Source organism: Lampris incognitus, chromosome 15 (assembly GCF_029633865.1).
Source record: "Lampris incognitus isolate fLamInc1 chromosome 15, fLamInc1.hap2, whole genome shotgun sequence".
Lineage (NCBI taxonomy): Eukaryota > Metazoa > Chordata > Actinopteri > Lampriformes > Lampridae > Lampris > Lampris incognitus.
In genome coordinates, this window is record NC_079225.1 from 20,937,494 (window position 1) to 20,953,283 (window position 15,790).

The 15,790-nt window shown below is 42.2% G+C and overlaps 3 protein-coding genes across 3 annotated transcripts; 2 read left to right on the top strand and 1 right to left on the bottom strand.

Annotated features, from left to right (window-relative positions):
- Nucleotides 1–885: 885 nt before the first annotated feature.
- On the bottom strand, nucleotides 886–3,905 carry sod2 (superoxide dismutase 2, mitochondrial). Its single transcript, XM_056294839.1, has 6 exons — nucleotides 3,821–3,905; nucleotides 3,543–3,702; nucleotides 2,650–2,843; nucleotides 2,190–2,306; nucleotides 1,700–1,879; nucleotides 886–1,575 (listed from the first exon to the last, which is right to left on the bottom strand). Exons 2-6 carry the CDS (start codon nucleotides 3,569–3,571, stop codon nucleotides 1,430–1,432), a joined length of 666 nt encoding a protein of 221 aa, XP_056150814.1. The 5' UTR covers nucleotides 3,572–3,702; nucleotides 3,821–3,905; the 3' UTR covers nucleotides 886–1,429.
- Nucleotides 3,906–4,295: 390 nt separating this feature from the next.
- wtap (WT1 associated protein) lies at nucleotides 4,296–11,214 on the top strand. The gene is made up of 8 exons (XM_056294835.1): nucleotides 4,296–4,510; nucleotides 5,134–5,171; nucleotides 5,278–5,333; nucleotides 5,434–5,492; nucleotides 5,669–5,796; nucleotides 7,000–7,178; nucleotides 9,754–9,908; nucleotides 10,037–11,214. The coding sequence occupies exons 2-8, from the start codon at nucleotides 5,142–5,144 to the stop codon at nucleotides 10,693–10,695; spliced, it is 1,266 nt and encodes a 421-aa protein (XP_056150810.1). The 5' UTR covers nucleotides 4,296–4,510; nucleotides 5,134–5,141; the 3' UTR covers nucleotides 10,696–11,214.
- Nucleotides 11,215–11,488: 274 nt separating this feature from the next.
- Nucleotides 11,489–15,685, top strand: acat2 (acetyl-CoA acetyltransferase 2). The gene is made up of 9 exons (XM_056294836.1): nucleotides 11,489–11,642; nucleotides 12,296–12,430; nucleotides 12,593–12,774; nucleotides 12,905–13,022; nucleotides 13,163–13,306; nucleotides 13,429–13,551; nucleotides 13,712–13,866; nucleotides 13,965–14,075; nucleotides 14,237–15,685. The coding sequence occupies exons 1-9, from the start codon at nucleotides 11,594–11,596 to the stop codon at nucleotides 14,405–14,407; spliced, it is 1,188 nt and encodes a 395-aa protein (XP_056150811.1). The 5' UTR covers nucleotides 11,489–11,593; the 3' UTR covers nucleotides 14,408–15,685.
- Nucleotides 15,686–15,790: the final 105 nt, after the last annotated feature.

Here is a 15,790-nt window from a genome sequence, read left to right on the forward strand (position 1 = left end):
GACAGAACACTAAATAATCTTTAAACTGAAGAGGTTAGTATTAAAACATGTGCACCCTAAAATGTAGTCGAGTTTCTTGTATTTTTTGGAAGCAGTCCATCAACACAAACTTAACTTGCAGACACAGACACTTTTAAGGTTACAAAGCAAGCTGAATAGTACAATACATGGTAACTGTGCCATTAATAGCTGACGCTGGCATTATTGTATGTCATTAGTAATTTGCCTTTGATCAAATAATCACACCCAAGACTGGCTCTTCATGTAGAAGAGAAAACCTTGGAAAACACTGCCACCTTTTGGCTTATTCGTAACAACTGTTCCCTCCACAGGCCTGACGTAAGATTCCCGGACTTTATCACGTTTTTCATGCAAGAAGCATGTTTCCATGAGCTAATACTGAATTTTCTAGCTGGCATGATTATGCCATTTTTCAGCTCAGTAGATTTCTAGAGGGCTAAGTAATCCTACAAGTCGTATTGAAGTCACTTGATTTCCTCTGTAAACAAAACATTTTGAATTACATTTTGTTAGCCACAGAGTTGATTAACCAGCAAAGCAATGTTTGCTGAGAAAATGTTTCTGGACAGTAGTGCTGGAAACCCAATGAATATGAGACAAACTGGAAAAAAAAATGCATCGGATAGGTGGTAAAATACATTCTAGCAGAATCATATAGCAGGATTTGTTTCGACAGTTCAAATATCTTACATCCTCATCTAGTGAAATTCTATATTTGAGGTATTCCATGATCATTGCAAACAGGAAACATTTTGGTTTGATTTGAGCTCAGTGTTTGTTTTTTTTCTTTACTCTCCTCACTACTTCCTGTAAAAATTATTTTCAAATATTGGGAGACTGCTCAGGTGATTGTACTCAAAAAGGGAAAAAAAAGCACAGCAAGTACAGAACAATACTTCAAACCCTGTAATTTATTGACAATTTTGGATCTTGATGACAAAACAAAATCCACAACACACAGTGCTCTGACACAAAGTTAAATGTATGGCAGACATAATTTGAGTATGCGAGAATATCAGCCATCTTTAGAGTATGTGAGAATATCAGCCATCTTTACTTGAAAGATGGTCATTTTGTGCGCTTTTAAGAAGTCTTGGGATTGGAAGCAGCCTTGGGCCATAGTGTGCAAGCAAATTATTTGTTTGATTCATTTTATCCTACTTATGTTCCAGATATGCAATATTTGCCACTTAAGACAATGAGTGCCAGAGTTTAAGCAATCACATGAATGATTTGGAAAGTCAATTTTGCATAAATCTAGCACTTTAAATCGCTCCAATGTGGTAGATTCAGTCGCTTTCTGTAACTTGCCACAATTAAACGACAGCGAGAATTATTTGCAAATTACTTTGGCTCAAGTCTGGAAGTTAGGGTGTAGGCGATCAACCTGGGATGTCTTGAGATTAGTCTACTTTTTTGCAGTCTGGAGACGCTCGCTCACATTCTCCCAGCTGATTGTATTCCAGATGGCTTTGACATAGTCAGGTCGTACGTTCTTATACTGAAGATAGTAAGCATGCTCCCATACGTCAATACCGAGGAGGGGGATGAGACCTAAGGGACAGATGGAAGAAACTATAACTTCTTGCTGTCTATAATTTCATTTGGGACATTATGAGTGAACAAAAGAAAGCATTTTCAGTGACTAGGACACAGTAGTAATTAGCCAGCCACTGACCTGTGGTGCCCTGCAGGGGGTCCTGGTTAGCACAGGCAGCAATGCGAAGATGACCACTCCCTTTGTCATAGCCCAGCCAGCCCCAGCCCGAGCCCTGTACTGCCACAGTGGCAGCAGACATCTTTTCCTTCATTTTCTGGAAGGAGCCAAAGTCACGCTTGATGGCCTCCATTAGCTCTCCTAAAAAGCAACAAAAAAAGCTGTATTGGGCTGAACGGGAAGCTTACATGATTGCAAAGCTTTCCATAGGGAGCAGTTCTGCTCAGTCAGCCAGTAAAATAATTGGAAAAAAAGACTCACTTCTGATGACTTGCCCTATTTAAAATACACTTTGAAAATTAGTTATTGGAATATCAGACTTGGCCTAGTCTACCTGACTTTATAATTTGTTTTGCTAAATACACAAAATAATGTCCTTATGTTGACATCAGCCAAATCGACGAAGGACAAAGACACAAAACAAATCATGCCTGTTACGGCTTTCTCTCACCCTGGGGTTCCCCTCCACCATTTGGGGAGAGGTTTGTCCAGAAGATGGTGTGGTTAATGTGGCCTCCTCCATTAAACTTAAGAGCAGGCTGGAGGGCAACCTGTGTTGTCACATCTCCTGGAATACAACCAAATATATCCATGTGTATCAGCAGAGGACCACAACTAGCTTGTTTACTAGCACAAGATCTGCATCAAAAACGACACCTGTAAAAGTTGGAGAAACCTAAACAAGAAAAGATATATAGGTAATATAGGTATCAACTTTCATAAGTTAATACGCGTTAACTGACACGTTCATTTAAATGTAGATTTAAAAGTATCCTTATATGCAGGATTTATATTGCCGATTTCAACCACAATAACAGATGGAGATACTCCTTGATGACTAAAGAGTCAATTCTGATACTACCAATCAATGAGAAAATCTGACCGATTACAACTGAATTCTTTGTTTGTACCCTTTGCCAGTGCCTCCTGATACTTCTCTTCTGTAATGTTCAGGTTGTTAACATAGGTAGCATGGTGCTTGCTGTGATGCAGTTGCATTATCTCTGCATTGATGTGGGGCTCCAGGGCGCCATAGTCATAGGGCAGGTCAGGGAGTGTGTGCTTCTCCCTTGATGCCACTACCTGGCTCAGGCTGGCTGCACACCTGAAACAAACAAACAAACAAATAAACAAACAAAAAAGGAAATCATACAAATATATTCTCACAGAAAGAATATTACTGAAGTGACATACACTTTGCTAGAAATAATTACATTCAACTTGAACTGGTGGAAAATCATGTTTCGAAAACTGCGTAGGGAAGAAAAACGCAAGCCACTTTGAAATTCGAAGAAATTCTGTTAAAACACAAATGCGCATATCATCTCATATTAGTTAATGGTGTCCTAGGTGACTAAAAAGCAGGCTAAGCTCCTGAATATCGATATCAGTGAGTATTCAGCAAAAGGCGAGCAATGGCTGACCTAAACTACATTGGTTGGACACGATTAACTTGTTTAGATGCTGGCCAAGTTTCACATTAAAAGTCATGTGATGTATACGGTCAAGGTAAATGCTCGGGTACAATAAAGTTAAATTGAAAGGGGTCAACGAGGAAGGGCACGAAAGGAAAATATGTACCATTCTCAGTCAAAATCATTTATTTGGTCATTGTTTTCTATATAGCCGGTAGCTGTATTGCATTCTAGCAAACGCCACAAGCTAACCTAGCTATGCTGCTAGGATATGATAGCATCAACTCCAGACAGCATGGGATACCCAAGTCTCCATTTCTCGGCATCAACTTCGTGGACAATTATAACTTCTTTTACTATGTACCTGCTAAGTTGACATCGGTTTTTACCTGCGTATTTGACCAACCCTGCTAAGCATGCCGGTGATATTGCTGAAATACTCGCAGGACACACGCTTCCACCAAACCACCGGGACTGCCCTTGAGAATTAAATTTCAACTTGACAGGGAGGGGAGACGTACCATTATCACGGTGTAGGGGTGCCCCTTACTGTGAAAAAAACAAACAAATGCAGATCCGCCACGTATTGTAAGTTAATCACGCAAAATAAACACCTTGAATTAGACCATATTATAGATCCTACACATTAAAACAGTCGTTACAATACCTTGCCATGTCTGCGGTGCTTTCAGACACCCCCCCCCCCTTCAGGTTGGTTCCGCACGGCCCTTACAAAAGTTCACAGGCCTTTTGCGCGCGCGTCCAGAAAAACTAGTCTTAAAATTTGAAATTAAACCGTGGTAGATGGCCGTGAGAGCATTTGCGACCCCCCCCCCCCCAAACTCCTAATGCAATTCAATTTAGACGGTTTCCAAGCGTTTTCATTTTATGAAATGCAACTATAAAGTAAATGCATCGTACTATAATATAGATAGATCCATAGCTAGATAAATAGCTAGATAGCTAAATAGCTAGATAGATAGATAGATAGATAGATAGATAGATAGATAGATAGATAGATAGATAGATAGATAGATAGATAGATAGATAGATAGATAGATAGATAGATAGATAGATAGATAGATATAACAAAAAGTGGATGATGACGTGCGACGTCGCCCCGCCCTTAGAGGTGGTAGAGCTCTGCAGCAAGGCAAGTAAGTGCAGGCGCAGGACGGCAGCATTACGCTGGAGCTAGTTTACTGCCGCTGGCACTTCTCACGACGGTGATGGCGACTGCACCTATACAAGACAACGTAAACTAGCGACATAGCGGGTAGTAAACTGGATTAGACATTTCCGCATCAACTGACTGCTTGAAACCTAAACGTTCTGGTGGTCGACGGAAACGGGTTGGGTGAGTGTATGACGGCGGTATAATCTGCAGCATCGACACCGCTTGTTGCAGGAAAAGGGAACGTCAGGGAGGGAGCCTTTTTTCCTTCACCGCCATTTTGTGATAACAAGAAGCTGAAAACACGGCCAAGTATCGCATGCTGCTTGCCTAAACGTATGCGGGGGAAATGTAACTCCATAGTAATTACCCTCCAAGCCTGCCTGCGATTATTTTGCCAGCCGGTTAAAAATAAATCCACCCGAGCAGATTTACGAGTTAGCCAGCAGGCTATTGAGCTCTTTCTTCTTCACTACCCCCGACACGCTTGCACCACTATGCATTTTTGCCCGCAACACCATCGCATCGCCGCGGCCGCGTTTTCCTGCCGGCCTCGGCGTGTGGCTGACCAGCCGTGCTATATGGTCATCCTTATAGCTGTCACTTCTATGCCTCCCTCCCCTATACGATCATTTTTAAAGTCATCTAGTGCGCCAATATCTATTTTGTTCCTTGCTTCCGGTCCCCAAGCGCTGCCAACTGTTAAAACTACCAAAGGTTGGAGTCGTCTTGGCACACATGGCAGTCATGTTGAGTTAATCACAATTCTCCTTTTTTTTCTCTTTTTTCTTCTCGTTCCTTTTCAGAGCTGAGAATGACCAACGAGGAGCCCCTTCCGAAGAAGGTCAGTTTGTATTCCTCGTTAGGGACCCCATTTCTGCGCGCCAGTGTTCAGCATGATGTCGGGCCTGTTTATCTGACTAATTTCTTGGTTCTCCTTCCCCCTGCAGGTTCGCCTCAGTGAATCTGACATGAAGACCCTGACCAGGGAGGAGTTGTGTACCAGGTAGGTGTAATTCTGCAGTTGGCATTGGGAGTGTGTTGGGGAGAGAAAGTCCTCGCTATTGGGGTTGAGTCACAGTTTATTGACATTTCCTCTCTTCCAGGTGGAAGCAACATGAAGCTTATGTCCAGGTCCTGGAGGCAAAGTATGCGGACCTTAGTTGTAAGTACACTTTTGTTCAAATTTATAACAGACCCTCTTTTCAATACGAGACAACATCTATTTTCTTACTACTCCATCAAAATTATTCTTCTAAAAATTATTCTTCGATACATTTTGCTGTGTAGTATCTCTCGTGCTGCACATGTTATACATCGTTTTCCTCTCTGCTACCTTAGCAAATGATGTGACAGGGCTGAAAGAGTCTGAAGAGAAGCTGAAGCAGCAGCAGCAGGAGTCTGCACGCAGGGAGAACATCCTGGTCATGCGGCTCGCCACCAAGGAGCAAGAAATGCAAGAGTGCACGGTATGTGTCTGTTAGCCTGCTGCCTACTTTAATGAGGATTTGGAAAGAAGTTGTTTGGTGTTTGCCTGAAAAGAGGACACTTGAAGTTCCCTAAAATTGTTAAATACATTTGATAGCTAAAAATCCAATTTGAGCACTTTTGATTGTCAGAATTGATGTGAGCATTGTATTTTTCAGAATACTTTATTCATCCCCGAGGGGAAATGTAAACATTAACTTTTTCTATATAGTTACTGACTTAGTACTGCAAATCCTGGGTCTTTTGAGTAGTATAAATGATTGATTATGCTATGTGTAACTTAATCCCTTCATAATGAGTAAATTGTGACTTTTAATCCAAATCACATACTGATTTTGTGCCATTAAAAAGTGGGCTAAAGTTGAAGCTTGTGGAGCAGGGCTTCCTTAGTTCTTATCAGGTTGACAGTTCAGTGGATCACCCAGTGGCTTAATGTCAGTAAATGCCATTCTTCCTGTCTCTGTTCTCTCAGACAACTGAGATTACTTCTACTCCAGCAGGTTCCATCAAGAGTGGTTGTAAAAAAAAAGAAAAAGAAAAGAAACATGAAGGGTGGCATCAGTGTCAGTTTCATTTTACCCCATTAACTGTTCCCAGCCAGTGATGTTATACAGCTGTTGCTAAGTGACATATACTGTGATGGCTAGTGGACTGTTATAGACAATAAATTGTGTGATAAGGCCTGTGCATTTTGAAGCATCTGATCTTCACCCATTGCCTAAATAGAGTCAAATTAGTTTTGTAAACATTTTGTGATGCCATTGAACTGGGGAATTATAGGTGAGTTTTTGTTACCTTGACTAATTTTCCCCAAAAACAAATGGTTCACGTTGTATTACAAGGAAAGGGACTGGTTAATGATGGTGTTAAGGATTGGTTTGTTTCAATATTACACAAGACCCCCAGGCCATCAAACTGGTTTTAACTCAAATTACTTATCTAATTCTGACTCATTTAAGTCTGACTCTCAATTTGAATATTGACTGAGGACCCAAGAAATTGTGGCGGTAACTAAATGTTTAATTCGACATACATGGCTTATAAAAAAGGTTGGCGTAGCCATTGCAGATATTATAAATGTCATAGACACGGTTGGCACCAATTACAAACAGCACTGTCCCCAATCCATTTGTGGATGCAAAGATGGGTACAATTCACTGACACTTGCCTCTTTTCTCCTGCAGACCCAGATCCAGTATCTCAAGCAAGTCCAGCAGCCAAGTGCAGCCCAACTGCGATCGTCCATGGTGGACCCAGCCATCAACTTGTTTTTCCTCAAAATGAAGGCTGAACTGGAACAGACTAAAGACAAACTGGAGCAGGCCCAAAATGAACTGAGTGCCTGGAAATTTACACCTGATAGGTAAAGACAATCAAAATAACCCCCCCCCCCCAAAAAAGTCAAGACTTCCTCACGCCCCCCACTCACTGCAGGCATGCAGGAACAATTGTGGGGGGGAAGGCTGAGAATTGCTGTACTCGCAACGAGACTCAGACTTTACAGAAAGCAAAACAAACTGCCATGTTTTTTGTACTCTTGCACTGTGCCAGCTACATATCGCATAATCTAAACTGAAAAGACAGTATGTTCAGGTGACACTTGTGTTTCAGCTCTCTCCCTTCGTACCCCCCCCCCCCCTCACCGTCCAAGGGCCTGAAGGAGTCGGGACTGTTCCTGAAGAGGTGGTCACTCACTACCGACATGGATGTGCCCTGTCCGCTCCCTCAGCCCAAAGTTGTCATATTTAATTGGGGGTTGAGTCAGTCTTGGGGAAAACTGCTCCAAGCAGGGGGCCTCCCTAGCCTAAATAAGCTCTTGAACATTTAAAAACCTTTCCCATACTCGCTTATAGAAGACATTTAACTGTGGATTACACCACATGCATACCTGCTAGTCTGCCTGAGAATTCTAATGACTTTTTGGACAGAGTCTAGTGTACATTGCATTCTAGAATAAGATGTAAGACTTTTGGGAGGAAGCTGTAAGACTTTTGGGAGGAGCCACTAGAAATTCCTTAAGACTTTTGGGGAGGAACCAGTAGAGTGTTTTCAGACTGTGCCGGCGAAGCCAGATCCTCAGTCCGGAAGGGACTATGGCTCGGGCATGAGGGTCCAATTGCCTGTGTTGTTGAACATGGGTCCGTGCACGGGTAGTGTATTTCTATATTTCATTTTGTGACTATTTCTTTTCATTGGCCTTTCATTTCCTTTTCTCTTGTTTCTATGAAGTCTCTCTGCATTGACTGCAGTGTGTGTGATCCAAGTAATATGATTTGCCTGAATGCCATGTTGCACCCATGTAAAATAAGAACTATAAAGGGCTTTATGCATTAAACTATAGGTTTAATTCTCCTGATGTAAATGGAACACACTGCTGTAGGTGCATAGAGTGCTTTTGTAAAGTTGTGAATGCAAATGTTTTAAACGACCAATGTTACACATTAATAAGAATGTATTAATTGTATTTCTGTGTTTTGTGATTAACATCACAACCCACCCCTTCACCCCAGCCGTTTACACTAGCTCATTTAATTTCTTTCTCATCTATGTGATGCATACTTTATTTTCATTACTGTATTAGCAATGAAACCCTCAAATATGGTTTTATTTTTTACCCTTTTCTTTAAACAAAGATGAGCCCAGATTTGTCTCATAGGAGAGATAATCATATTCAGACTTGCAGTGTGGTGTGTATACATCCTTTTGAAAGTTAGATGCACTTAATTTCTACCACATTCTAAAATAATTAACAAGTCAGGTAATAGTCAACTTATTCCCTTGTGGAAAAGACATGGTTAACTTTTAAGTAATCTGCGATGCATAATATCAATTTATTTCTTGAAAAGAGTGGTAGACATAGATCAACAGTTTTCTTCATAATTAGCCTTAAAGGAACCTGTTGAGGTGAGGGTTAATTCTGCCTAATATGGCACGCTTGATTAATCTGCTATTGTTTGTTGATCATTTTAATGTCCATCAGCCAGCATAAACTATGGGCTCATAGACTGTTATAGTGCAGTGTGATATTGTTAAACAGATTTTATGATGGTAACTTATTTTATTTTACAGCTGGCTCTGGAAAAAAAATTGGCAATATCTTTCTGGATTGGTACCTTTAGAAAATACAGTCACATCGTATTCTGAAAAGAGACATGCTGAACTGTGGCATTGTTACTTGACCTTGCTGTAAAGCTGAGATAGGAGATCGTCAAGCCATCTGTTTTTAATTGTTGAAAAATTGTTCTGATATGTTGAAGATGAACACTACAATACAAAGTTTTAGTTTTGTTGAAAATATCTGCTCATGGCACTGGATTAACAATTTACATCGTAGAATTATTTCAGTCCGTATTTTAGTCAGTAACTAATATTTTGCAACTGCCACTACTGGTTTTTCTTATTCTACGTTAATGTGTTACTTGAATTTATAACTTAGTGTTAGTTGGTGCAGTGTTCCCAGCTTGTGTGTTTGCATTTGACAGTTTTTTTGGTGACAGAACAGCTACGAAGTATTATAGAATGCTTCTTCAATGATGCATGAAACATGGTGAATTGAGTCACAGTGTTAACATGGAGTGATTTTATTCCACAGAAATGTGGTTATGAGTACCTTGTTGAGGATAGTAGGCACAGTTATAAATGTCTCCAAATCTGTTTCGGACCTCAAACAGGAAATATATGGTAATTGTATGAAATAGTAAATTTATGTTGTTAGACTGTGATTCTTGCTAATTTTTTCTAAAGCATTGCAACTTTGCCCTTAATTCCAGGTTGATTAAATATCGGGTATGTTACTATTGACTAAGTTACCGTTGATCCTTTGCATAGTAGAAGATACATCAGGCATTTGGAGCCGGTAAACTACATCACTGTATTTGCCTCTAGAAGCTGTTGTCTCCTGGTTCACAATGTGATGTGAGACTTGTTTCCCCTTGCAGCCAAACAGGGAAGAAACTGATGGCCAAGTGTCGAATGCTGATTCAGGAAAACCAGGAGTTGGGCAGGCAGCTCTCCCAGGGACGAATTGCCCAACTGGAGGCTGAGCTGGCCTTGCAAAAGAAGTACAGTGAGGAGCTCAAGAGTAGCCAGGACGGTAAGAACACTAACTTTATCCCCATTTCACAGCCAGATGACCATAGCTTTCAATGACATCATCAGCAGTCACACCTGGGTTCTTGCTCTGAATTCTTGGTTGCTTGTCTGTCTGATCTCCTCCCCCAGAGTTGAATGACTTTATTATTCAGCTTGATGAGGAGGTAGAGGGAATGCAAAGCACCATCCTTGTCCTACAGCAGCAGTTGAAGGAGACTCGCCAGCAGCTCTCCCAAACCCAGGGGGCTTTTACAGGCGCAGGACCTAGCAGGACTTCCCCCAACACTTGCAGCTCATCTGCTGAACCATCTGCCCAGCCTGAGCAAACCACGGCAACCTCTGAGCCAATGGGTAAAGACTATGGGAGGGTCTCCAATGGACCAAGCAACGGCGACTCATCCCAGAGGAGCGAGACCACTACCCCCAGCCTGTACCGAGAAGTCAGCAGTACTGAGGAAGATTTTCCTATGTCTCCTATGGTCTCCAGCCCCGGTGAGGCCGAGATCAAACTCTCCAACCACTCAGAAGAGGCGGCAGGGAGCCAGACTGGTGCTGTGAATGTAGGAGGAGCAGGGGGGTTCGGAAGCCAGCTGAGCGCAGGGTACGAGAGTGTGGACTCGCCGACAGGCAGCGAGACATCTCTGACTCAGCACTCGAATGACACGGACTCCAACACCGATCCCCACGAGGACAAGACTGGCCCAGTGACCAAGGGCAACCGGACTGCAGGGTCACGGCATGCTCAAAATGGCTTGGACTCCAGCACCAACGACAGTGCAGTTTTGTAATCTAGTTTATATCACCTCAACTGTCATTTTCTTTTTATACAACACACAAATGTGACAACAAATGCATAGTCTGTAAAACAGTAATGTCCAGAAAATTATTTTGTTTTTAAACTCTCCCTTCCCTACCGTGATGCCTCGGCCATGTTTGTGTTGCTTAACAGGGACATTATATGTAAAAGAGCGAGTGGATGTATGATTTTGAAAGTAGTTATTTTCCTTCTATTATTGCTTCATTTGAACATGTCAGCTGTTTGAGCTCACGACACTTATCAGGCATCTGGAATTGTAACCTGTTGTCAATAAAAGTCAGCAAATTAGTTCACTGAATCACAGTAGCTTTACAATGTTCAAGGTCTTTTTTAAAAAATTGGCCTGTGTTTTGTTTAAACATGCGACTTTTAATTTTCCATCCCTGGCAAAATTTTGTTCAACAGATTCTTCTTGTGTGTAGTTTATATGCGATGTACTTTGTTCGTATTACTGACTTCAATCCTTTTCATGTACTGACCAAATATCAATAAAGACTTTTAATATTATGGTGTAAACATTATTGGAATGCCCCTTGTGAAGCACGGTATCAAAGACTAGATTACTTCTGCTATGAAAGCACATTGCCTTCCTTACCTGATGGTTAGGCGTAAAAAAGCAAAAATAATCAAATGAGTTGGCAGCTTTGGCGTTTAAAGGCGGCTGATGCCCTCATCTTATGAATGATCTGTATTCCTCCGGGCCGCATGGTAGCGCTCTAGCTTCGCTCTCACCAACAAACACCCATCGATAACTTTTATCATTCAGCGAGTGTCGACGTATCCAGAACGGCTGGCAGAGGCGAGCAGGCACGCACAATCTGCACTGGCACCGGAGCGGCTGAAGCAAGGCATTTCACGAGGTTGTCCAAATGACTTCTACAGCAGTTGTTATCGTCTCCGCTGCGAGGACCGCAATTGGTAGGGTGCAAAAAAAAAAATTTTTTTTCTTTTCATCTAATACATCCAATGCCAACCAGACATCCCCTTTTCGTAGTTGTAAGCGCTCTCTACAGTGGTGAAATTTGCCAGTCTGGGACAACAGTTTAAAATAAGAGTTGAGTTCATGTGTTCAGTAAAATGAGTCGCGTATGTTGACTCACACCAGTTGTAGTCCGAGTGGTGTCGGTTCACGTAGTTGACTGTTGCGGAGCGCTGATTGGCTTCCTGACGTGTGCAGATTTCTTCTGATAGCAGTGATTGGCTGAATGTGCGCAGCGTCCGGACGTAACATCTTTTTGCGATTGGCTGTTTTAACAAAACAAGAAATAACGTTAAAAGCGAAAAAGAAAAGAGAAATAACCTTAAAAGCTTCTGTAGAAAATACTTGCAACGCCTGGCCTTATTGTTTTGTTATTGCAGCGGATCTCTGCACTAAATTCCCTGTCAAAACCTACGACATCACTATAAACGTGACATCTAGACCAAAGTATCTCTTCAAAAGGACATAAGCATTCGTGTTTACATTAGAATATTTTGATCAATAGCTTCCTGGTAGTGACGTTGAAGTTTTGAGTTATTAACGTATAATTCGCTGACATCTTAATAACATGTGAATCCTCATTTACGAAAAGGGTCCTTCAATGGTGGCCTGTCTACTTTGCCTCTGCATGACCTGTGTGCTGTGGTGATCAAGAACGTTCTGAAGCGGGCTGGGGTGAAGCCAGAAGAGGTGTCCGAGGTTATCGTGGGACATGCACTAACAGCAGGTAGAGCTTAGCAAATCACCCAGAAAAAAAGTGTACATGTGTGGCTGTGGTCCCATGGCCATGTGGCAATCTTCTCCCTGTCAACTTAGATGCAGATATTTTAAAAACTACCATAACTCATTATTATCTCTTCTCATCCACCTTGCCTTCAATTCCCCTCAGGTCATGGGCAGAATCCGGCACGCCAGGCCAGTGTGAAGGCGGGCATCCCATACCCGGTCCCAGCCTGGAGCTGCCAGATGGTGTGTGGCTCAGGACTGAAGGCTGTGTGCCTTGGAGCCCAGTCCATCCAAACCGGAGAGTCCACTGTGGTGGTGGCAGGGGGTATGGAGAGCATGAGCAGGGTGAGTACCGAGAGAAGAGACAAGAGATTTCAGGAAGTGAAGTGAGGGCAAAAGACCTGGCCCAAAAAAATACAGCATCTAAAAAAAAACAACCCTTTGCTTTCTCTTTTTTTATTGACCCCCAAACAAGACCCCACACACATTGCATATGAGGACAGGAATAAAGATGGGCGATGCCTCCCTTCAGGACTCCATGGTTGCCGATGGCCTGACTGATGCTTTTCATGGCTATCACATGGGCATAACAGGTCAGGACAACAATGGTTTCTCATAGTCAAAAGCCCTGTAGTCTTGAATCCGTAAGTTGACATTTCAGCATTGTCACCAAGTGTTTTACTACTGCAGAGTGGCATCTCAGTTTTATATGTTTATGATGAATCACTATCAGCGGAGAACGTGGCAAAACAGTGGTGTGTTAGTCGCGAGCAACAGGACCAGTTTGCTGTCCAGTCCCAGAACAAGACGGAGGCTGCCCAAAAAGCTGGATATTTTGACCAGGAGATTGTGCCAGTTGTGGTGCCATCCAGAAAAGGCAAGGGGTGCTTGCTGATATAGGGGTGCTTGCTGATATGTCTTTACAAGCTTATTCTTATACAGTCGCTGAAATTTTGATAAATAAAGAAATAAGGAAGACTTTCCTCCGCTCACTCTTAGGTCCAATAGAGGTAAAGGTTGATGAGTTCCCTCGGCATGGCAGCAGTGTGGATGAAATGTCCAAACTCAGGCCTTGCTTTATCAAAGACAACAGTGGCACAGTCACTGCTGGTAACGCTTCAGGTACAGAAATGGATGTGATGTCACGTCTCCTCTGCTTTCACTTATTGTAATGGCTGTCTGCCAGTGCACCCCTCTTCTATTTATAGTCAGTCTGGCATCTATATTTACTGTTAACATTACACAGCATCTTTAAAGCCCCTTTTTTCTTCTTAACTCATAGGCATTAATGATGGAGCAGCAGCAACTGTCCTCATGAGTCAGTCAGAGGCGGAGAGGCGGGGCTTAAAACCCATGGCCAGAATCATCTCATGGGCTCAAGCTGGCCTCGACCCGTCAGTCATGGGGATGGGACCAGTACCAGCCATTAGGAAAGCGGTGAGAACTGGTCATGAATGTTTGAATATGCAAAACATTTATACATTTGAGGCTGTTGTGTTTTCAATACTTTCTCCCTCCTTTATTTGCTCTGCTAGGTTGAGAAAGCCGGTTGGCAGATGGAGCAGGTTGACCTGTTTGAGATCAACGAAGCATTTGCTGCCCAGTCCATTGCTGTGGTCAAAGAGCTCGGTCTGAACATTGACAAGGTAACAAGTGGTCACAGTAAACCATGTAGTATTCACCTGGTGTTTTAGAGGCCTCTTCTGTATATGTGAGCCTGGAGGGTTGTTCGGGAGAAAAATGTGCCAACATTGTCAAACAGACAAAAGTTACACACTAGATTTGATAACTGCCATGTACTTCTTAGGTGAATGTGAGTGGAGGCGCCATCTCTCTGGGCCATCCCATAGGCATGTCTGGGTGCAGGGTGCTGGTGACCTTGCTGCACGCGCTCCAGAGGACAGGAGGTCAAAGGGGCGTGGCTTCCCTTTGCATCGGTGGAGGGATGGGCATTGCCATGTGTGTGGAGAACATGTGAGTTGATAAAATGCAGCTGCTGTACAGACCGCATTCAAGATCACATCACTGACCTCAGTGTTGGAAAAGGGATGCTACTCCTCAGTATGTTATTGCACTGTGAAAACGATTTAAGAGTAAACGCTTAACTTAGTTCCTTGCTTTGTAATTGAGCAAGCGACTTTGTGAATTCAGGGTCATCTGTCATCTTATCGACATAACTGGTACCTAATCAGGCGGGGATTAATTATTCTGTTATATTGCTGTCACGCGAACACAACTTTAAGGGAATGCTGATTTTGAAATCTGAACCTACTGATATTCCATCTTTGCACTTCAGTGTTTAGTTTGAGGTTAACACTACATCCCAGTTGGCATGTTTGTAAAGCTAGAATAAGTCAAGAGTCCATGTCCTTAGAATAGGAACATGGTACTTCTGTTATACATCAGGTATAAATAACAATTTTTTGTTCTCCAACTAACTTCTGCCATAATCATGCCCCCGCTAGTCCCCCGTGTGTGTCACAGGTGTTTTCACTATTCTCAGTGGATGATAGTTTTTGGGGACATGACATGTTCAAAATCAAGGCAAAATGGCATAATTTTGTCCTTTCTGTTGGAACATTCTTCATGAGAAAAAAAAAAACTACCTCTCAAATCCTGTTTCCATTAACCTCAAACCGACAGTCCAAAATGTGTTTTTTGATAAAGGCAATGGATCAGATTGGTACTCGTGCAACATATGCCATAACTTCCGTGCACAAAATCGTTGTCAATGGTGAAAGAGTAATATCGGTGCATCATCAATATCCATTGAACGCTTGCGTGTGTGTTAATGATCATTGATAACTTCTCCAATTTAGAGTCATGGTGCCTTAAAAAGCACATCAGTTGCAGGGCGTGGTTATGGCAGAAGTTAGTCGAAAGAAAAAAACCCACTATTAAAACATCTCTGTAGTATCCTTCATTGAAGCGTATATGACAATGTTGACATTTTTATTTTGCATGAATGTTCATAAGGTTCACAAATAGTAGGGCAGTGCACATTTCTCACAACAAATAACTGAAAAATTAAAATATCATTGGCTTTATAGACTTATTCGTCTGATGTGCCAAGTATTCTTATTTTGTGGAAGACTCCTCATACTTAAACATTCCGCCAGCTATTGACCACCTTTCTCAGAGGTGGACTACAGATATGAATTATGCTCAAGTGCCCGTAGGCCCCAACTTTAGTTCAATGGGGTTGAGTACATCAAGTCTGTTATAACCTTATGTTTCCATTGTTGTGAATGAGAATGTTAGAGGACCTGCCTTCCTGTGAAAGGAAAATGTTTAACATATTAATAAAGAAATATCAGTACCATTGGGTGGTTCCTTGAAACTTGTGAAACCTACATAAACT